Source organism: Meles meles, chromosome 3 (genome assembly GCF_922984935.1).
Source record: "Meles meles chromosome 3, mMelMel3.1 paternal haplotype, whole genome shotgun sequence".
NCBI classification, from domain to species: domain Eukaryota; kingdom Metazoa; phylum Chordata; class Mammalia; order Carnivora; family Mustelidae; genus Meles; species Meles meles.
The window spans coordinates 97,611,354-97,633,704 of record NC_060068.1 but is presented as its reverse complement, the minus strand read 5'-3'; the positions used below and the strand labels follow the sequence as shown (position 1 = coordinate 97,633,704).

Here is a 22,351-nt window from a genome sequence, read left to right as displayed (position 1 = left end):
CTGAGCTAAAGGTACAGGATTAACAAACTGAGCCACCCAGGCACCCCAGGCTAGATAATTTCTAAAGGCTCTTCTCACCCATAGATTCCATTCATCTATGCCATTCAGGCATCTAGTTTTCTATGTCAGGCTTTAGCAATCCAAGAAAAAAAAATCAGAGAAAATTCCAAATCTTTATGTCTAAGTACTCAGAACAGTACCTTACAAATGGTAAGGTCTATATAAATTTTACATCAATAGAAATACAGACATGATAAAAGAAAACTAGTCAGTTTGTGGATCTCATGTAACTTTTGATTAAAATTACATACAATATTTGGGAACACATTTACATTCTATAGACATCACCTCAAAGTGTCTAATGAATACAAATATAGTTTACAAATACTTAACAGCATGTAAATTACACAGCAAAAAAAAAAAAAAAATGACCCATTGGTTATAATCTGTAGGAGTAGTCAGTGTTGTCTGTCTTAACTGAGCCCTCCCTTTTAAAGGATTAGAAGGCAATACAAGTAGTATTGTTGAGTGAAGTGTCCCCTGCCTTTGCTACACATTCTAGAATATGGTCTAGGATTAGGTTCTACTTCAGGTATAACCCTGTTTTGCACTGCCCTCCTCCCACCCTGTAGCTGGCAGTCTTCTCTCCAGTGGCCTCCTGGTACCATTGTGGCTCTGGATCTTCTGTTAGCTCATGACAGCCCAGCCACTCCCTCATGTCAGTTTCCGTTTCATCCACTTGTTTTGCTGCCAGAAACAAGATTTACTCTTTCAGCTGATTTGTTATTTCGGCTAGGTGGGCTAGAATTCATTAGCAGAGCCCTAGATGCTGGTGTCGTCTGTGCTTGGGGCTGATTAAATCAAACCACTTATTTATCAAAGTCACTGCTGTAGAATTTTGCTTTTGTTTCTCTTCATTTTTTTCAAGATCCCAGAGAAAAATTGATGAAGAAGCACCCCCTTGGCCCCCAGCAAATCCCAATTTCCCATTTTCTAATTCATAAACAATTTGTTTCCCTGTTTCACAATGGAATACCAGTTATTTAATACACACCACCTCAAACCATTTCTAATTGCTTGAAATTTTCTCTTCTAAGTCAAATATGAAACATTACTTATTTTCATTTGGATTTTAATAGATTGATTATTAGGGTGATTTGCCCACATTTAAGTATATAAGAACACAGATGTAATTATGTTCTGGTAATCTGATCCTGGCTTTATTACCTAAAATCTTGTAACACTGAAATATACATCTCTGTGTTCCAGTAATGGTGATGATATTACTACCATGCCTAATTATAAGAGTGTGGCAATTAAATGAGGCAAATCAGGTAAAATGCTTAGTATTGTGACACTTGGTTAAAAGTTAACTGTTCTTATTAATTGGTCTTCAGCAAAGCACCAGGGCATGTCTGAGGTGTCTGACTGGTGGTAGTTGTGGATATTCCCAGACTGTAATGGAAGCAACATAGCATCAAATTGTTGCTAATGTGTTCAAAGAATTGATGCCTTTGAATATGTAGATATTTTGATGGATTTGGAAAAATTTGATTTTGCTCTTAAAAACACACTGAATTATTACTTTTCTAACTTTGATTATACTGCAAAGCCATTACTAGCTCATGGTTAATGGAAATTTCTGTTCATTGTAGAAGATTTACATGCAACTCAGGCAATGGTTTTACTAAAAGCTGCATCTGGGAAAGCTTTTAGTGGGATGCTGATATTGGGAAGATGGTTCCTCTTTGGCCTTTATCTGCAGGAAATAAGGGCCTCAGTGAAAAAAGAAGATACTTGATTAAATTCATTTACCGTCACCATCTACTACCACTAGATGACTGCCTATGGGATAAATCCAAGGAGAATTTCGCTTGTATTTCTAGCCAAGTACTTGCAATGACTGATTATCTAATAATTAGTTTATTTTATCTCTGTCCTTCAGATGAATATTCGGGGCTGGATTATAATACACACTTCACTTTTAGATTTGTTTCCTTCTTGCTGTCAGTGCTATTATCCCTGAGTCTGACTGAACATAACTGGAATGGAGAGACTCTGCAAGTGAGAGATGGAGTGACAGTCCTTCCAATTCCGTGGGTCACCTGTGAAGTCTCATGACTTTGGGGCCTTGTGCTAGAGCTTTCTGCCCAGAGGAACTCTGTGTTCACATCTCACTGGCTTATAGACAGGTTGAAACCAGCTTCTTGTTCTCTGAGAAAATTGAGTACAGGCTGTCTGTCTTCTGATTATTGAAGAATCGATTTGAAGACATTGATATTGAAGAATATCTTTGGGAAATCAGATAACTTCTGACAGAGCTTATAAGACAGTAAGACAGTTATCTCAGTGGAGCACAAATAAAGTCAAGTTTAAAGTCTAAATAGTTTTGATTTCCAGATATGCCTCTTACATAGAATTAGATCTCATCAAGATCAGGGCCTACCAATTAGACTGGTTTACTCACTTCCAGCTTCTGCAAGAGTAGTTGTAGAAATGTGACTCTCCATTGATGACAAAACAGGTTATTGACTTACTTGACCTTTGCCTCATTTTTCTACATTATGAAGTTGTCTTCATTTGGAGTTCAGTAATTTCACCTTAAGACACCAAGTCACCCAAAGTGTGACTTCACATACCTGAAAACAGTCTGTTAGTACTAACGCAGTTTAGTTTTTGGCCTGAGTGGTTGACTCCATTCTCTGCAGACCTACTTATATTATCTTCAACCATGTGGTTTCCTCAAAAGAAATATTCAGAGTTCATTAACTGCATCTTCAATTAGAGACATTTCTTTCTCCAAATTACAAGCCACTGGGCTTCTAGACAGTTCTTTAGAATTATCTGCTTTCTTCTCCTGGCTAACATGCGTAAGTCATTCTTAAACTAGAAACTCAGGATTTTGAAATTATCCCTGTCTGATCAGATCATTAGAAGCTAATACACTTGAACTATATTGTCTTGGATTATGTTATTCATGGAAGAAGTGTGTAAATCAGGTATAACATTATGCCCTTGCATTTTATAGAACAGAAATATGAAAAAAGTACATATGTAATATTTCTGTATTTTGCTCAGCTGTGATTGCAGACATTGGCCTTTATATTTCCCATTGTCTTTTTAAGAGGATCCCCATGATAAATTCCATTAATTAATTCATTCCCCTAGCCAGCCATTTGCTCCTTCATATGACTGCTTTTTATCCGGCTATGAGAAACATGCAATTTAATATGATCCTTTTTTGCTTTTTCTGCCACAAAGATCAGCATCAAATTAAAGCTCAGGTAATGACCTATGACCTAGCAAAGATTATTTCTCTGCTCCTTTCTTCTTTAATTCTTTGTTGTATTTTGTAACATCTTAATGTTTTTGGGAGTAGGTCTCATTCTTTCTTTCTCCCTCTCCCTTCCCCACCCTGAAATGGTATAGATAATATAATATCTCTATCTATGTATCTATCTCCTTATTAGTTATCTGTGTCATTCCCAGCTTTAGTGTTTGTAGATATTATATCTTAGAGGACATGAGATGTTACATTTCAATCCAGATTTCAGTTATAAATTATATTACGGTACTACCTATTGTACTTTTTAAGCTTACATTAAGCCATTGGATCTAAGAGCAGTTTTAGTTTTTACTTTTGGTTGATGCGAATCCTTTGGTCACAAAATGAAGACATCGTGGGTTGTTGCAGTGCTGCCATCCCTCCACTGACCGCTTTACTCCTCCTGGCTTCTTCCAGCAAACCCTTCCCAACTGCCTTTCTAATAGTGAACCCAGCTAATTTCAGCAAATTCTGTTTCAAGTCCCTTCTGTCTTATGTTGAGCACCTCAATCTGTTTCCTTACAGCTCCCTATGGCCTGGATTTGTGGAGAGTCCTGAGACCAGCCAAGGTCAATGGAAAAAGGCCAGTGCAGTTGATGTGGAAGGTGACCACCTTACAGTTTTGTTGTTGTTGTTTTTCTGTTTAAAACCATTGGTTTTTTTACACCTCCAGTAACTGTAATTCTTGAAATTTTACCTCCTGTGTTTCCTTCCCTAGAGGCTTTACAATGCCCCAAATCTCACTGTGGTTTCCCAGTTCACAAAGCCTTATAGGTCATCTTATAGTTGGCCTAAATACACCTTACAGATCCTGCCCCCTCTCTTCTTTGGTCTGAACATTAACATTTAAGACAGGTACAAAGTGCAAGTGCGGGAGGCATCTTTAACTTCTGGGGAACTCCCCCCCCACCCCCCCCCACCCCCGTTGACCTAGGCTGGCTGCATTTGAAGGCAGTTTAATGTTGTATAACACCCACCCCTACATGGGAGAAAAGCACTGACTTGGGGTCAGCTCACTAATGTGGCCTCAGGTCATTGAAAACATATATTGCTCATGTGTGCCTGTGAGTACTGGTATAGTGGGATATAAGGACAGAACAGGGGTCAAATGAGCCTTTCTTGGATGGAGGCCTGGGATTGAGGAACAAAGGAGAAGGTATGGGCATCGTGTGGAGAGATGGAGAAAAGAGGAGAAGAGAAGGTTAGACAAAGGACAGAAAAGGTGGGGAAGAGGGAATAAACAGGAAAAAAGAAGGGCAAATAAGATGGGGGGAAAAAAACCCCAGCCAGGAACCAGGAGAAAAAGATGGGGGACTTGGGGAGGGGAGAAGAAGGGGAGGAGAGCAGCGAGATGTCAGAACTCTTCAGTAGTGTCCAGAATTCTCCGGGAACACTCATATTATTTCATACTTGCTAACGTCCAGGCAAGTTTAAAATTCTTCTGAAAATGGAGAAATCACTTACTTTACCGATGATATTCTAATCCCAGTTATACCCTCTGCTTTTCTCCACTCCCTTCATGCCCTAGGACTTTGGGGCCCCCTCAAGTTATAGAGGCAGCAGGCCAGGGAGAGCACAGCCAGGTGCACTGGGACACCTTTGTAAATCAAGATTGTGTGACTCCCATTTTGTGGTTTCTTTCTCACTGATTAAGTATGGAAACAAATCACTCAGTCAGTATATTTTGGGGGAAGGAAAGCAAACAATGGCACATATCCGCATATGGTCAGCCACAGAGTGTTGGGTCAAGTAAGCCAACATGTGGAGTTTGTGAAATGGACTTGAGTCCCCTCCTCTTTCTCCCTCACCTGGGGACTTTTTTTTTTTTTTTTTTTTTTTTTTTTTGCCTCAGTAGGAGAGGTTTCTAAGAATTAAGTTTGGTTAAAAATGTTGGACTAAAACTGAATGGTGGTGATGATTGCACAGCTCTGTGAATATACTAAAAAACTTCCTTAATTGTATGCCTTGAAGTAGTGAATTTTATGGTATCAGAATTACATCTCAATAAAGCTGTTGTTTACAAAAGAAAATGCATTGTCCTAAGAGGTAAAAATCTCCCAGTCATTAGGAAGTTTCTGTCAATTCCTGAACTGGAAAGGCAGTGGGACAAAGTGACTTCTAAAGTCCTGTCTGACCTTACATTCAGTCATTCTACTCCATCCATGTGTGTTGTCAGTAACACAGAGTAAACAACTGGAAAGCCCTATAACTCCTGGGAAATACTCAGCAAGGTGATCACTAGGCAAAAATATATGGTTAGTAGGTTCAGGTTCAAGGCTGAAGAGAAGAGTCTGGCTTGGAATCTCTGGGGTCCCCTGAGGCTTCTCACCACAGGTTTAGAACTGGTAAGGCAACTGTGAATGTTTTAGGCCTCTTAGCTGGGATATCCAGTATGGCTAGTCCAGGGAAACTAGCTCTTTTCTCAAAGGAGGTGGCGTGCTGCTTTTTATGTCACAGCACAGGTACTTTCCAACCCTTGGAAGCTTCCAGAGAAGAGATGACCCAGGGCCAGAATAGAATTGGGATTCTTGGAAGGACTGCCTCACATTTTTAGCTTATATTGTCCTGTCCTGTTCCTGTAGGAGGGAAAGAAGGTGAGCATCAAAATACTCGTTACATTGGCGTGCACCTTCTCCTACTTAAGCCTCATGGAATTAAACTTCTGTTAAGGGTTGATACCAAGGGACAATTTATCAAATCTCTTTTGGCCCTTGAAGGATTCATGTTATAGCACAGGGTGTATTATTCATCCCAGAAGGGTGATGACCTAATTGCAGTTTAGCACCTAATAATTAACATTACCCCTCACCCCTCATCCTCACCATTTATTACCATCTCAGTGTCTGTCTTTTGTTGTTTCTGGCAATACATTTTGTTTCCTTTGGGTTCAGAAGGCAAGCGGAGCCCCGGTCCTGGAGAAGGCCCTTGGCTACAGGATATGGTACTTTCCAGAAAACAACACTAATCTCACAGAAACAGTGAACACCACTAACCAGACACATGAACTGCATCTGGGAGGCAAGACCCATTGGGTGTATGTGATTTCTTATAATTCTCTTGGGGAATCTCCGGTGGCCACGCTGAGGATTCCAGCTGTTGATGAAAAGTGTAAGTAGAGTGTAAACTTACTTCGATGCCTGGTCCCAACTAGCTGGCCAGGAAGACTCCCTCAAGGATTGCTCTTTCTGTCAGGTCCAAATGAAAATGAAGTGGGAGTTTTATAGGTTATGTTGAGGAGACCAAAATCCTGTGGTAATTAATGAGCCCCTTGAAATACACTTCCTTTGGAATAAAGCCTGTGTTGAAAAGCAGAGACTTCATAAAGTCATATGAGACAAAGTCATACACCTAGAAGTTCTACAAGCAGTATTTGTTTGGTCTGAGTGAGCCATATAAAACTGTCCAAAAACCACGTTTGTCCTCAGTGAAAGAAACTTCTCTTTTGAGTTTCCCTTTCATGGTGTTGACCAGCCTGCACTTACTCTTCCATGTTCTTCCTTTTCCCCTTTCCATGTGAATCTTCAGTTAGGAAAATTTCTGATGTTTACACTTATCAATAACGTGCTTATTACACTTTTGATTAAGTAGTTTTAAACATTTTACTGTTCCCAAGCAAACTCATCTTTTTTTTTTTTTTTAAAGATTTTATTTATTTATTTGACAGACAGAGATCACAAGTAGGCAGAGAGGCAGGCAGAGAGAGAGAGGAGGAAGCAGGCTCCCTGCTGAGCAGAGAGCCTGATGCGGGGCTCGATCCCGGGACCCTGGGATCATGACCTGAGCCGAAGGCAGAGGCTTTAACCCACTGAGCCACCCAGGCGCCCCCAAACTCATCTTTTATATCACATGTTGGAATAAAATACTTTCTGTGATTCTTAGTCAAGGAATTACAGGCAAGGGATTTCTTCTTTCCCACTTTATTTTTATCTATAAATCTTATTGTTTCTCATTCTATAGATTTTCTCATTCCTCATTTTCTCCCTCAGTTGAATGCAAGTTCCTTGAGCACAGAGATTTTTGTCTGTTTTTCTTTTCCTCCTCTTCCTCTTCCTCACCCCCCCCCCCCCCCCCCCCGTTCTGTAGCACCTAGAATAGGCATAGAGCAGTTGGCATAGAAAAGGTTCTCAGGGAAAAAAAAGAAAGAAAGAAAGAAAAGGTGCTCAGTAACTACTTATTGAAACACATCATAGTTAGGTAATGTACTCTCTAATTTTTCCACCTCTCTTTACTTAGACCTAGACTGGTTCAGGCCTTTGCACTGACAGCTCTGGACTCATTTGCCTCTATTTCCCTCTTTCTCTTCCCCTTAAACTGATCCCATTTCTTCCCTTGCCTCGTTTTGGAACTCCTATGTATAGTTAACTCTTGAATAACATGGGTTTGAACTGGGTGGGTCCACTTACATGCAATTTTTTTTTTAATATTTTATTTTATTCATTTGTCAGAGAGAAGGAGAGAGAGAGAGAGCACACAGGCATGCAGAGAGGCAGGCAGAGGTGGAGAGAGAAGCAGGCTCCCTGCCGAGCAAGGAGGCCATGCGGGACTCGATCCCAGAACCCTGGGATCATGACCCGAGCTGAAGGCAGCGGCTTAACCCACTGAGCCACCCAGGCGTCTCTACATGCAATTTTTTATATGCAATTTTTTTATTATACAATACTATAAATTTATTTTCTCTTATGACTTTCTAAATAACATTTTCTTTTGTCTTGTGTTCTTTGTTGTAAAAATATAATACATAGGGGCGCCTGGGTGGCTCAGTGGGTTAAAGCCTCTGCCTTTGGCTCAGGTCATGATTTCAGAGTCCTGGGATCGAGTCCCACATCGGGCTCTCTGCTCAGCAGGGAGCCTGCTTCCCCCTCTCTCTCTGCCTGCCTCTTTGCCTACTTGTGATCTCTTTCTGTCAAATAAATAAATAAAATCTTTAAAAAATAAAAAATATATAATACATAATACATAATACATGCAAAACATGTATTAATCTACTCTGTTACCAGTAAGGCTTCCAGTCAACAGTAGGCTATTACTAATTAAGTTTTTGGGGAGTCAAGAGTTATACATAGATTTTCAACTGCATGGGGGTTGGTGCCCCTAATCCCCATGTTGTTCAATGGTCAGTTGTATACATATTCTGTGTTTTGAGCTACATTTGACATTACTGTATGTATTTAATAATATTCTCCACCATCCTTAGTTCCTGGCATCTTACTTTCTGCCTGTCTGATATCCCTAGTGATGAGGTTTCTGACAAATGCATGTCATTGAATAAACATTCTTTGTTAGCAGAGGCACTGCTGCATAGTAAAGCAAGTTTCTTGGTGTGGCCCTGGGTGGGAGGCAGTAAAGAATAGGGGATAGAGGGATGCCTGGGTTGCTCAGTTGGTTAAGCAGCTGCCTTCGGCTCAGGTCATGATCCCACATGGGGCTCCTTGCTCAGCGGGGAGCCTGCTTCTCCCTGACTCTGCCTGCCACTCTGTCTGCCTGTGGTCCCTCTCTCCCTCTCTCTCTCTGACAAATAAATAAATAAAATCTTAAAAAAAAAAAAAAAAAGAATAGGGGATAGAAACATGCGCTGGAGTCTAACAGCCCTGTATTCATATCTTGGCTTTTTCACTGTGGTATCTAGATACCACAAACCTTGGGAAGCTTATGTAACCTCACTAAACCTCAGCTACTTGTAAAATGGAGCTGTTATATAGTAATGCCTCCTTCACAGAGCTGTTGTGAAATGAGATTGTGTCTTTAAAATGATTTGCCTAATGCTAATTATTACTATTGTCATTCTTTAAAAAAATTATTTATTTATTTGAGAGAGTACAGGAGGGAGGAAGGAGAGAGAGAATCTGAAGCAGACTCTGTGTTGAGTACAGCCCAATGAGGGACTTGATCTCACAACTGCAAGATCATGGCCTGAGCCAAACCAGAGTTGGACGCTCAACAGACTGAGCCACCCAGGCGCCCCAACATTGCCACTCTTAATAAAATTTCTGATTGATTACATTTTTATTAGGCAGAGATTATCAACTTTAAAAATACTATAAAATAATATTTTAACTAAAATTATGCTAAATTCCCATAGGGTTTTTTGTTGTTGTTGTTGTTAATTTTTCCCAATTCTGAAGGTACTTGCCTTGTGTCAGAAGCATCAGTGTGATCATCCGTTATAATAATCCCAGACCAGATGCAGGCAAACTACAGCTGTAGACCAAACCTGGCCTGATACCTGGTTTTGTAAATAAAGTTTTATCGAAACACAGCCACACCTATTTGTTTCCATTTGCTTATGTCTCCTCTTGTGCAACAGTGGTAGAGATGAATCATTGTGACAAAGACCACATGTCTTGTAAAACCTAAAATTTTTACTATTTGGCTTCTTACAGAGAAAGTTTAAAGACTCCTGTTTTAGACATATAAGAAAGTAATGCTTTACAGAATTTTGTTTAATAAGGTGGAGTCAACTAGAGAATAGTTATAATAATAATAATTGTTATAGCAGCAACTCTTTCTGTCCACGGGTCTGGTCCCTGTGCTTTAATGAAATCACCTTTTTGCACCAAGATAATAATAATAATAATTGTTATAAATGTTAACACTTAGTAAGTACCCTTATCATATGCTGTTCATTGGTAAATGTCAGGCATTATGCCAAGATGAGATAGATTAATTTAATGCCTTGAAATGGTCCATGAAGTAGAGGCTGTTAGAATCATTTAATAGATGATGAAGTAGAGATTCAGTAAAGCTTGGGAATCTGCCCACGGTTGCTCAGGTGAAATCAAACCCAGGTCTGCATGATCCACAGTTTTATAATATACTAGAATCTTAGACTTAATGCTGCTTGACATTGAACCAGTTATTTACCTCTGTGGGCCTCCATTTTACCATCTTTAAAAAAAGGGTTTGGAATAGTTACACCTTCATGTTCCTTTTGACCTAAACATCTCTGAGTTTTAAAGGACCTTAGCCAGCATGTGGCTCTGGAGTGATCTGAGGCAGGACCCCGAAGAGCACAGCCACTGTGTGGTGTGGGTGAGGAGGCTGTCAGGACTCCTAAGGCAGAGCTGAGGGTAGCCTTAGACAGCTACGGTGAGCACCACAGTGCCTGAGGGCTGTATTTGATGGCCCACAGTGACTGCCTTCATGCATATCACAAGAACTTAAAAGTGTTAGCAGTCAAAACCCCTTTCCCCTCTCCCAGGATGAATATGGATTTTCTACAGCACCTGGGGGTATGTTGTATTTGGAGAAATTGTTCAAATGTTCTGTTGAATAATGGAAGTGTCCAGGAGAGTTTCCGTACAGCAGAGTGATGATTTGGAAACTTCTCCTTCAGCACCCTTGACACTGCCCAGGCTCTTTCACAGTTGACTTATGTCTTAACTGAACCTTTTCCACACCCCTCGTGGCACAGGGCCTGGGCTATTCCATTCATCCCTATTAGCATGTTTGGCTCTTTCAACCTGACCTCTGCTCCTCAGACAGCCAGTGTTGGTAAAGAAAAGGACCGTGGGCTTAGGAATCAACACTCATTCCTGTCCTTAGGTCAGGAATTGTGTGCAAGTAATTATTACGAAAGTGCCCCCAGGGAGACCAGAAAAGGATGTGAAGGAAACAAGGCCAGGGAAGGGGAGTTGGCCAAGCCAAAGGTGCTATGTGATTTTCCCAGGGCTGCTGTAACAATGCACCACAGACTGAGTGACTTCGAACAACAGAAATTTACTGTCCCATTGTTCTGGAGGCCAGAAGTCTAAAATGAAGGTGTTGGCAGGGCTGTGCTCTAGGGGAGGATCCTTCCTTATCTCTTCCAGCTTTTGTAAGCTCCAGGCATTCCTTGGCTTATAACAGCATAACTTTAGTCTCTGCCTGGGTCTTCACATGGCCAGCTTCCTATGTCTCTTTGTTTCTGTGTCCAAATCCGTTCATGAGGACATCAGTCATAATGGGTTAAGGACCCACTATCTTAACTACTAACATCCACAACAATCTGATTTCCTGATAAGGTTACATTCTGGAGTACTGAGGATTTTTTTTTTGTGGGACACAGTTCCACCCATAATGGGTACAATTTACAACAAAAACCTAAGGAAGAGTGGTTCCAACATGGCCTGCAAAGGGACTCTGGAGTGAGTTGAGGGCACAGTTCTTCCAACCAAGCAACACACACATACAGAGACACAGACCAAATAGTAAGAAGGAATTGAGAAGATCAGGGAGCATGAAAATTACCTTCTACAAGAGGATAGAGAGGTTTCCAGAAGCTCTAGAAATGCCTTTCAGCCTGACTGGAATGGTAACTGAGGATGCTTAGAGGCTATGGGTGGGAGTGAGAGTGGTAGTGAAAGAGTGCTCTTTGCATAGCAGAGGAGCAGTCAATTAGTTCCTTTGTTATGTGAAGAGTACCCCTGCCTGCAAAGACCCTTCCCCCAGAGGTGAATTCAATGTAACTGCTCGTTTGCCTTTCTGTAACTGCCTGACTTCTAGGAGGTAACTAATCAACTGCTCTTTTTGCTTTTCTGTAACTGCTTGGCTCCCTGAATACAATGTTAATTGGTAACTTCATAACAGCTGTTTCTTAGCAAGATAGGGCACTCCCTGCAAACAACCTTCTCATGAGATATGGCCTAATACCTGACCACGTAGGCAGGGGGCCGCATAGTCACGTTAGTCACGTAGGCAGGGGGCTGCATAGTCACGTAGACAAGATACTTTTCTGCTGAATCCTAAGGCCTAAACTCCCCTCTTTGTTTCCCTTTCCCGCCTTTCTCTCTGCGCGCGGGGGGGTCTCCCAAAGCCAATCCGTAAACGCCAAATATGCCTTTTCTCAAAAGTTCAAATTGTCAGCCAATCAACTCCGTCTCATCCAAAACTTGTTTGTACCTATCTATAAAACCCCTGCACCACCGCAGCCTGGGGTGCTCAGCTAGCAGGAGCTGCTGACCACCCGCAGGCGCCCGCGCTACAATAAAAAAACCTCTTGCTGTTTGCATCCTGTGGCAGTGTTAAATTCTTGGGTAAGGGGATCCGGGTCTTACAGTAGGAGCTCTAGAGATCACATGTGGTTGATGTCCTGGCCCCTATCCCTACTCCAGCTTTACATTTCCTTCATGCCTCAGTTGCCCTTCCTGACCCTTTCAGATCGACAAATTTCCTGGCCTTTCTCTGGGACTAGCAGCTGGAGTATCTCATAAAGGCCCAGTTTGAGAAAAGGATTCATAAACTGTGGCCTTCAGGAACAGAGGCTCATAAAGGTGCACACAGCCTGCTGGGGATTGTTGCCTAGAAATAGCAGGATTCAGTACTCCCAGACCTTCACACCAAATTCTACACTTGACTAGGCTTCTAGCTTCGGAAGGCTTTTTGATTTTTTTTTTGAAGCCACTGCCTCCTGCCTTTATCCAGGACTGTCCTTGGTGTTCATTGAAGTATACTTTGTTAATTGTAATTTTGAAGCCTCAGGCCATGTTGTGGGTGATAAGGGGCAGAGAAAAGAGGAAAGTGGCACCCTCTGATCTTCTGGGCCCCACCTACTTGTGCTCTCCTTCTGTGCCACACTGCCCTCCAGTAGTTTTCCTTTCTTCTTATTTCAACATTTTAAATAAGATAGCTATCTGATTCTAATTAAATCTTAGGTATTGTATTGAAACTCTTAGGTATTTTATTTATTCTATTTAAAATCTTAGGTATTGCATTGTATTTAAATTTTTTAAAAGATTTTATTTATTTATTTGACACAGAGAGAGAGAGAGAGAGATTGAGAGAAGACAAGCAGGCAGAATGGCTGGCAGAGGGAGAGGGAAAAGCAGGCTCTCTCCTGAGCAGAGAGCCTGACATGGGGCTTAATCCCCAGACCCTGGGATCATAACCTGAGCTGAAGGTAGTCACTTAATCAACTGAGCCATCTAGGTGCACCCCACGCTTTTTTTCCCCCCCAAGATTTATTTGTAACTTTTCTATTAAAGGAATCCTTGTTGCTTGTTTCAAGTAAAGAGGTTTTTTGTTTTTTTTGTGTGTTTTTGTTGTTAGGGCTGCAGAAAATGTCATTTACATATCAATCATATCTAGGTGCTTTGAAGTGTGTGTCTACATCTTTCTGTACATACAGTTCTCACTGTCTTGTGGATAGGAATCTATAGCCAGGTTGTGTGGGACCAGCCTAGATAGTTGAAATTTGAAGTCACCTCCCAGGTATGACTTTAGGGGCACGATCTCCCAGCTCCCAGCCATAGAATTACTGGTACCTGAAATTCTGCTTTTAGAGGTTCATTCTTTGTCTAAACTTGCTTCCTTTTGCTTGCACAGGCACCTGGGGAAGGTAATTCTTGTGAGTCAGCAACTTTCTAATGAGATCTTTCTTGGAAATAGGTAAATTTGGGAGACATAAGGAAAGATTAAGAAGATACTTAATCATCAAATGTGGGAGGCAAGGAAAAGTGATACAATAAAAAGGATGGAAACAGCACCATTAAGAGGAAGCTGCAGGGGAGATCTTGAATTTTGATCTTCTTTACAGTTTGGGCAGTGAATGGAAGCCAGTGTGGTTGGTGCATTTAGAGAATGAGTTGGGCAGCTTTCTCTCTTGTTTTTTCCCCCTCTCTTAGCATTTCAGTGCATTGAGGCCATGCAGGTCTGCCTCACTCAGGACCAGCTGGTGGTGGAGTGGCAAAGCTCTGCTCCAGATGTGGACACATGGATGGTTGAATGGTTCCCAGATTTGGACTCAGAGACCTCCACTTTTTCCTGGGAATCTGTGTCTCAGGCCAGGAACTGGACAATCCGGAAAGGTATCCACTGTGGACCCCACAAGTTCCCTCTAAGATTCAGTTTCATTTCCACTAGTTTTAAAATCTTTAACTTTGACTCCAAAGCTGTAGATGTAGTTAATAGCTTTGGACAAAGGGAGTGCAGGCCCAGTGAAGTGCCATATTTCTTGGTGGTTCCCACTTAGGCTGGGCCAGTAATCTATGGATATCAGACTTGGTATATGGTCTATTTACAGGTGGAAACCACCATATTGACCTCACCATCAGAGAGCCCTTCCTGGATATCTTGATCATGTGGGTAACACTAGAGTTTTTCTCCCATCAGTCTTGCCCAGGCTACCCTTTTAGTTCTGGTTCCCTGTTTAAGATCTAGGTCCCCTCTCCAAGTAAGTGATAGAGAGAATAGACTTCTTTTTAAGAAAGTCCCTGCTCCTTAGGGGCGCCTGGGTGGCTCAGTAGGTTAAAGCCTCTGCCTTTAGCTCGGGTCATGATCACAGGTTCCTGGGATCGAGCCCCACATCGGGCTCTCTGCTCAGCAGGAAGCCTGCTTCTTTCTCTCTCTCCCTACTTGTGATCTCTGTCTGTCAAATAAATAAATAAAATCTTAAAAAAAAAAAAATAAAGTCCCTGCTCCTTGAAAGACAGATGAGTGAGGCTTTACCCTCCCAATCCTGCCAGTCTAACCATTTAATACTTAACGGCACCCGTATAAAGGATCATACCCATGCAGGGATTCATGGTAGAGGAGCTAGAATTCATGGTATCTGAGTTCTCAGGGTGATATGCTATTGAGAGAAGGATTAAGTTTTATTCTCTAGTGCTTCCAAATCATGTAACAAAATCCATGATAGAAGAAGGACTGGATCTCTTACTTTTCCCTTCCTGGTTGGCTCTGTCATTTCATTAGAGTGGTGTAGACTTAGTTCTAAGAATTAATTTTAAAAGGTTAGAATTGGACAATGGAGATGATCCAACCTAACCTCCTTGTTTTCCAGATGTGGAAACAGTAGAGAAATGTCCTTACATTAGAGTATATGTCCATACTTACAGTATGTCCTCTAAGACGTAGATGTAACTCGGTCTAACGGTTCTCCTTTGCCAGCCTCTGAGCACAAGGCTTATTTTCTGTCTCTCTCTCTCTTTTTTACAGATGAATTAAAACCCTTCCAGTGTTATAACATCTCTGTGTATCCAGTGTTGGGAGACCGAGTGGGCCAGCCGTATTCCATTCAGGCTTATGCTCAAGAAGGCAGTATGTATGCAAAGGCCCCGTGGGGCAAGGAAACCCTAGGGCCTGTCCAACAACCAGACGAGGCTGTGGATGTCTGTAGCCCATTCACAGTTACCTTAGTGCTTAGCTGTGCCACACCTTCAGCTTGGAAGCTACATATGCTTGACACAGTTGCAGTCAGGTTGTAGGTTTACTGGATTTCAAAGCTGGGGTAGAAGTCAGAGATCCTTAAGTCCAAGCCCCTCATTCTACAAATGGAAAATCAAGGATCAGAGAGGTGAAATAATTTGTCCAACCTCACAAAAGAACTTAGGGCCAATAGCCCTGTAAGCAGAAATAACATTTATTTAAGACCAAGTTAGGGACCTTACAGAGTTAATCCTAAATTGGAGATGCAAAAAATTATTTTTATGTTGCTATAATCAAGGGTTGTACTGACAAACTGTCCAGACTTTATTCTTTATCTTTTGGAGATTCAGCATTAGCTGAATCTGTCCTGTCACTCAAAGGTAACCCCGTGTGCCTGTCCTGCAGCTGTATTTGATACTAGCTATTACTGATACGAATGAAAGCTGAATGCAAAACGAGAGTGCGGGCTCTGTCAAAAAGTACTTTTTTTGCAGGCCTTTAACAGTGCTTTCCTTCTGTTCAAGATGGATAATTCCAGGGAACTTTGTTCCCAAACAAGGTGGTGTCTCTTCCCTACTCTGCTCCGGCCTCCCATCTCTGGCCCCGATTTGCCTTGAGTACCACCCACAGTTCTGGGGGAAAGGATCTCCCCAGCTGTGATTCAGTGCTTATTGTTTTTCTCCCTGGCCTGTAAAGTTCCATCAGTGGGTCCTGTGACCGAGGCAGACAACATTGGTGTGAAGACAGTCACAATCACGTGGAAAGAGATTCCCAAGAGTCAGAGAAATGGCTTCATCAGCAACTACACCATATATTACCAAGCTGAAAATGGAAAGGAGTTCTGTAAGTGTGCTTGTAGCCAAGCTGGAAAACCCCCAAGCCCCAAAGAGATGCTGTGGGTACACGTGCCGTAGGGGTTAGTGCCCTACAATCTTGCATGAATCACTTAGCCTCTTTGATAGCCTCTCTGATAATGAGGCCAAGAACACATACCTCTTGAGTTTTTTGGAGTCAAATGAGAGTGAAGTGACAGGACCTAAGAATCGTGTAGGAGCAAAAGGAGTGTTTGTGGTCAGGCTGTGAACAAGTTGGCCTCCTGGGAGCATCCCGATCTTTAATGCAGACTCTTTAATACTCTGCTTTGAAGGGTAGAGTGGTGATGCCTACCTCAGTGCAGGACCCTCTACCCTGATTCCTTCTGCCCACTGTCAAGTCATACTTTTGCTTGAATCCACAATATCTACTGACATCCTCAATTCTGAGCTAGGCTTGGATTCCTATTTAGGCTAACCTTTTTTTGTTATAGTAAAATGCATAAAGCATAAAATTTACTGCTCAAAACATTTGAAAGTGTACCAGTTAATGGCACTGAGTATATCAATAATGTTGTGCCACCATCGTCTCATGTGTTTCTATCCCAAATAGAAACCCTGACACATCAATCAGTCGTTTCGCATTGTCTTTTTCCCACAGTCCCTGGAAACCTCAAAATTGCTTTCTGTCTTTTGGATTTACATATTCTGGCTATCTCATATAAATGGAATCATACAATATAAGGCTTTTTGAATCTGGCTTCTCTTACTTAGCATTGTGTTTTCAAAGTTTATCCATCTTGTAAATTGTAATAATACCTCATTCCTTTTTATAGCTGAAGAATATTCTATTCTATGGATAGTCTGCATTTTGTTTATCCATTCATCAGTTGATGGGCATTTGTTTCCACTTTTTGGCTACTGTAATTAATACTGTAGACAAATACTGTTTGAATATTTACTTGCTTTTAATTCTTTGGGGCACATATCTTAGAGTACAATTGCTGGCCCATATGACAATTCCAGTTTAATTTTTTGAGAAATCACCCAGCTGTTTTCCATAGTGGCTGCCCCATGTTACATGCCCACTAGCAATGGATGAGAGTTACAATTTCTCCACATTCTTACCAACACTTATATTATTGTTACTATCATGGTGGGTATGAAATGTTTTCTCAATGTGGCTTCATTTTGTATTTCCTTAGTAATTAATGATGTTAAACATCTTTGCATGTGCTTATTGGCCATTTGTATATCTTCTTTGAGAAAGTCTGTTCAATTTCTTTGCCCATTTTTATTTTATTTATTTATTTGACAGACAGAGATCACAAGTAGGCAGAGAGGCAGGCAGAGAGAGAGGAAGGAAAGCAGGCTCCCTGCTGAGCAGAGAGCCCAATGTGAGGGACTTGATCCCAGGACCCTGGAATCATGACCTGAGCCAAAGACAGAGGCTTTAATCCACTGAGCCACTCACATGCCCCACTTTGCCCATTTTTAAATTGGGTTGTTAGTATTTCAGTTTTTGAGTCATAAGATTATGTTAGAAGTTTCTTATAAAATATATGATTTGCAAACATTTTTTCCCATCTTATGGATTGTCTTTTCAGTCTCTTGATAATGTCTATTGATGCACAAAAGTTTTTAATTTTGGTGAAGTCCAGATTAATCTATTTTCTTTTGTTGCTTATGTATTCGGTATCATATGCAAGAAATCACTGCCAAATTCAAAGCCACCATTTATACTATGTTGTCTTCAAAGAGTTTGATAGTGTTAGCTCTTATGTTTAGGTCTTTGCTGTATCTTTATAGCCTACTTTTAAGCAGAACATGGGTAGAGGGATTGGGGTATTCGATTGGATGACTTGGAGGTACAGGTCCCAGTGCTCTTATTTCACTCTTCCTAAAGCAGTTTTTACTTGGACTTGGCTGTTGTGTTTGACTTCTATATTTTTCCTTTCTAAGCCAAGACAGTCAACCCCAACATCCTGCAGTATGACCTGGAGTCCCTGACACGAAAGACCTCTTATACTCTTCAGGTCATGGCCAGCACCAGTGCTGGGGGAACCAATGGCACCAAGATAAACTTCAGGACATTGTCAATTAGTGAGTATTTCCTTTATGCCTTGCATAAGTCTCCTTGGCATTTCCCTTATGGCAGTTAGAGATGATGTTTGCTAAAGGCAGGGGGAAGCTTAATGAAAGGGAAGTACTTAAGTAGGAAGAACCTTCTGCCCTCTGGCTCATTGACCTTCCTGGAAGGCGTATGGTTGAGGACAGAAGTAGAGAGAGCAGACACATTGAGAACTGAATTTGAAAAGACTGGTCATTTTGCTCCTTCATCATGGGTAGTCCCATGTCATCTTGAGGAGAAGGGTTCAAGTTAATTCCAACTTCATTTCAGTACATACCAACCTCTGCTTCAAAGTTGCCCCAAGTTCATAGTCACCAGTATCTGTGTTCCAGAGGTTGCTACAGAGTGGGGCCTTGGAGTGGGGCCTTGGACTAGCACCACTGTCCACAGGAAGGAACTTAACTTCCATCATTTGTGGAGATTTTTGAGCAAAACTGTACATAATTTGTTCTACTTATCAGTTTTTACATTAAAAAATAGCAAGAAAAATTAATAACAAAATATAAAATATAGTGTTGATGGTTATGGGAAGTATTCAAGAGGAAAAGAAGCTAGAAGGAGAGGAGAGATGAAGAAAGAAAGAAGGAGAATGTGAGAAACAGAAATATGTTAATTTTCTCAAGTCCTTGAGGAGCAGAGATTTGATTTTAAGGATATACTAGACCTGTTTTAAGAGTTATTTATATTAAAAGTGAAGAGACATTGCGAGTTTTTTCAGTAAAGGTAAACATAGTCTGGTTTAAGTTCTCTCTCTTTCTTTTTTTTTTTTTTTTTTTTTTTGGAGAGAGAGAGAGCATATGAGCAGAGGGTGGGGAGGAGCAGAAGGAGAGAGAATCTTAAGCAGGCTCCAGGCTTAGTGTGGAGCCCAATGCAGGGTTCAACCTCATGATCATGGGACTAGATCTAAAATCAAGACACCCAACCCACTGAGCCACCCAGACCCCCCTGGTTTAAGTACTCTTGAAAGCCTCTTGCTTATCACATTTTCAAAAGTAAAAACTATCTTTATGGCTCTGGAAAATATAAATACAGCATATGTTTCCACATAGAAAACATGTTCTCTTTTTATGGGCTAACACTGCCTTTTTTGGAGTTCTTTTTTATATTGTTCTGTAGAATCTTTTAAAATCATATTGTATTTTCACAGCACTGGGAACAGATTGCATCATCTGCCAGAATTTTCTCCATGGGTCAAATTCAAGGCAAGAGCCTGCCTTGGAGCCTTGATGTTTCTTACACTTGTTTGCAGATTACAGATCTCCCTGCTTCTGTCTTCATTCCTCTGCAGTCTATTCTCCACATGGCAGTCAGAGTTTAAAACCCTAGCTCCCTGCTTGAAACCCACCAGTGGCTTCTGTTGTGTGTTAAATAAAATGCAAATTCCTACCCACAGCTTTTAGGATCCTTCCTGAGCGGGGTATACTGACCTCCTCTCCTACCACGTTCTGCTTCTATCTGTGCTAACTTCTTCCTGCTTCAAGGCTTTTCCTCTGCTGTTCCTTCTGCCAGGAATGCTTTCTCCACATTTTTGCTTGAGTCATTTCTTCTCATTATTAACATTGGCTCAGATTTCTCCTCTCAGAGAAGTCTTCCTTTGCCGATGTGTAAAGTTACAAACTATCCTCCCATTTTACCTAAATATACTCTATCATCCTGTTATATCTGAAATTATCTTCTTTTTTTATTGTTTGAATCCTTCTACCAGAATGTAGGCTCCATACGAGTAGGGATCTTGTATATCTTCCTTACTTTTTATTATCCAGGATAGTGCTTGGGAAGTGGTAAGTGCTCACTAAATATGTGCTAAGGAATGAAGGTGGAGAACGAGCCTGGTGAACATAGTATTTGTCACTGTTATTCAGGCAGAAGGGAACTGGATGAGGAGCCACAAATATCAGTTTTCTTTTTATGAATAAATTTTAATTGAATTGAAAGAAAACTCATAAGGAACGTGTTGCTGAAACTCCTAGAAGAAAAAATTAATCTTTAATTTTTGTCACCAAAGTGAGGAGCTCATCCTTTTACTGACTTTTGTTCTCCTATTCCCAAAGGTGTCCCTGAGATTTTCTTGATAACTTCTTTGGTTGGAGTTGGCCTTCTCATTCTTATCATGCTGACAGTGGCATATGGTCTCAAAAAACCCAAGTGAGTTTATAGGCAACAGCACGTACCCTCAAAATCAGTGATTGAAGGGGTGGAAGTCATTATGTGTGGCGAGGGCACTGTGTTATTAAGGGGATGTTGATTCATTTATCAATCTGGTACATATTTACTGAGTTTATTTATATGCCATACCCTGCTCATCAGAATTCTGACCAAATGAAGACTTCTACTTCCCACAGCCCCATGTACCAGGCTTATGCCAGGAGATTGCCAGCTGCCCCACATGCTGTTATCTTCTGTATTTGGCATCTGACTCTAAAGTCAGGGAGAAGGTCCTTCCTCTCAGTGATCTCCCAGGTAGAGAGAGAACTTACCCATGGGATTAGAGCCAGTAGTATGCCCAGCATAGACTTGTTCCTTGCTAGTAGTGCAGTGTTGGAGGGCTGGCCACAGAGACGTTTGTCCTATGTGCCCTGGTCACTGTGGGAAAGGAAGCTTGTCTTCAGGGTCTTGTGCTTTCTCTCTCCAGAGAGCCTCATGCTACCCTGTTGGTCAAGGGCTCCTTCCCCCGTAGATCTCTCTTTCCCAAACTGCACAGCTGAGGACCTTCTCTGCCAAACAGCTAGGCTTAGTTATAGTTAAGTGAATGTCAGCCTCATTTCCCAACCATAGGTAGAAACCAAGTCACCAGGCAAACCCTTGTGTATTTTGCCTATCTATCGGGCTCCCTGGTGAGGTGGCTGCTGCTGGTTAGGACCACACTTTGAGAATCACTGCACTAAAATGTAGGTATTGTATCAGGCTTAGAGGGTTTTGCTTCCTGGAGGATAAATCTCAAAAACATGGTTATGTGATAATGTGGTTTTTAGCATCAGGACCAGGGGTGGAGATGCAGGGGCAGGAAAGGGTAAGAAAGGTGTCTTTCCATCACAACCCATTGAGGACTTATAATTTCACTCCCCAAACTATGTGTTCCCAGTTTCTGTCAGGAAGTCGACAGCTTGCCCTTATTTAATAGAGAGCCATACAATTCTCGGTAGCAAAGCTGCTCTCTTCTGGCAGACCCATGTAGTGTAAGTAACATATACTTCTCAAACTCAATTCCTGTTTTAAAATCATATCTCTTATTAGCAAACTGAAGCACTTATGTTGGCCTGATGTCCCCAACCCTGCTGAAAGCAGCATAGCCACATGGCGTGGAGATGATTTCAAGGTAAATATTTTTGCTTTTGTTAGAGAAATCATGGAGTAGGTTGGTTGCAGAAGACAAGGAAGGGTGATGGAGGTGGACAGGAGTCCTGGGCTGAGATTTGTACAGGCTTCCCATCAACAGAAATTGAGGTTAAAAAGTCCTGGGGTATGGCTGGCATGACAGGTGGAATGAGCCTTTCTGGAACAACTTGGCCTTCATCCTCTTGGACCAGTGGAAAGGACTTCATTCTGCTCCGAGGACCAATTCTTGTCCTATAATGGATGTCACTGAAGGACACTGGCCCTACCCTCAAGGACCTGACTGTCTAATTAGGGAGCAAGAGAGAGCCTGGCTATAAGATTCAGGGCCATTAAAAAGCAGTCAAGAACAAGTTAGTCTAGAGGCCACTGGAGACCTTGAGGGGATGTTGATATACATAGCTGTCCACAGGCTGACACGGCTGCCTCCAGTTGTTTTTCTCAGACTTGGGGAAGTTACAGTCAGACTTGAACTGGGAATAGGGTTTTTTAATAACGTATCCCTAAGTAGAAAACTTCCTTTTCATAAGTTTAAATTAAAAACTGTTTTGCAATTTTTAAGATATAATTTCTTTTAGTTAAGTAAAAACAAGCCCTATCAAATATAACCTTTAAATTTTTACTATTGAA

At 41.4% G+C, this 22,351-nt stretch overlaps 1 protein-coding gene across 1 annotated transcript in view; it reads left to right on the top strand.

Annotated features, from left to right (window-relative positions):
* The window catches only part of IL31RA (interleukin 31 receptor A), an 80,107-nt gene that overhangs the window by 56,734 nt on the left and 1,022 nt on the right, over window positions 1–22,351 (top strand). Inside the window, exons 7-14 of the mRNA XM_046001152.1 lie at window positions 3,851–3,930; window positions 6,217–6,433; window positions 13,924–14,106; window positions 15,236–15,337; window positions 16,142–16,288; window positions 18,220–18,360; window positions 20,440–20,533; window positions 21,623–21,704. Of these exons, the coding sequence (XP_045857108.1) occupies window positions 3,851–3,930; window positions 6,217–6,433; window positions 13,924–14,106; window positions 15,236–15,337; window positions 16,142–16,288; window positions 18,220–18,360; window positions 20,440–20,533; window positions 21,623–21,704 (1,046 nt within the window). The remainder of the gene's footprint in view (window positions 1–3,850; window positions 3,931–6,216; window positions 6,434–13,923; window positions 14,107–15,235; window positions 15,338–16,141; window positions 16,289–18,219; window positions 18,361–20,439; window positions 20,534–21,622; window positions 21,705–22,351) is intronic.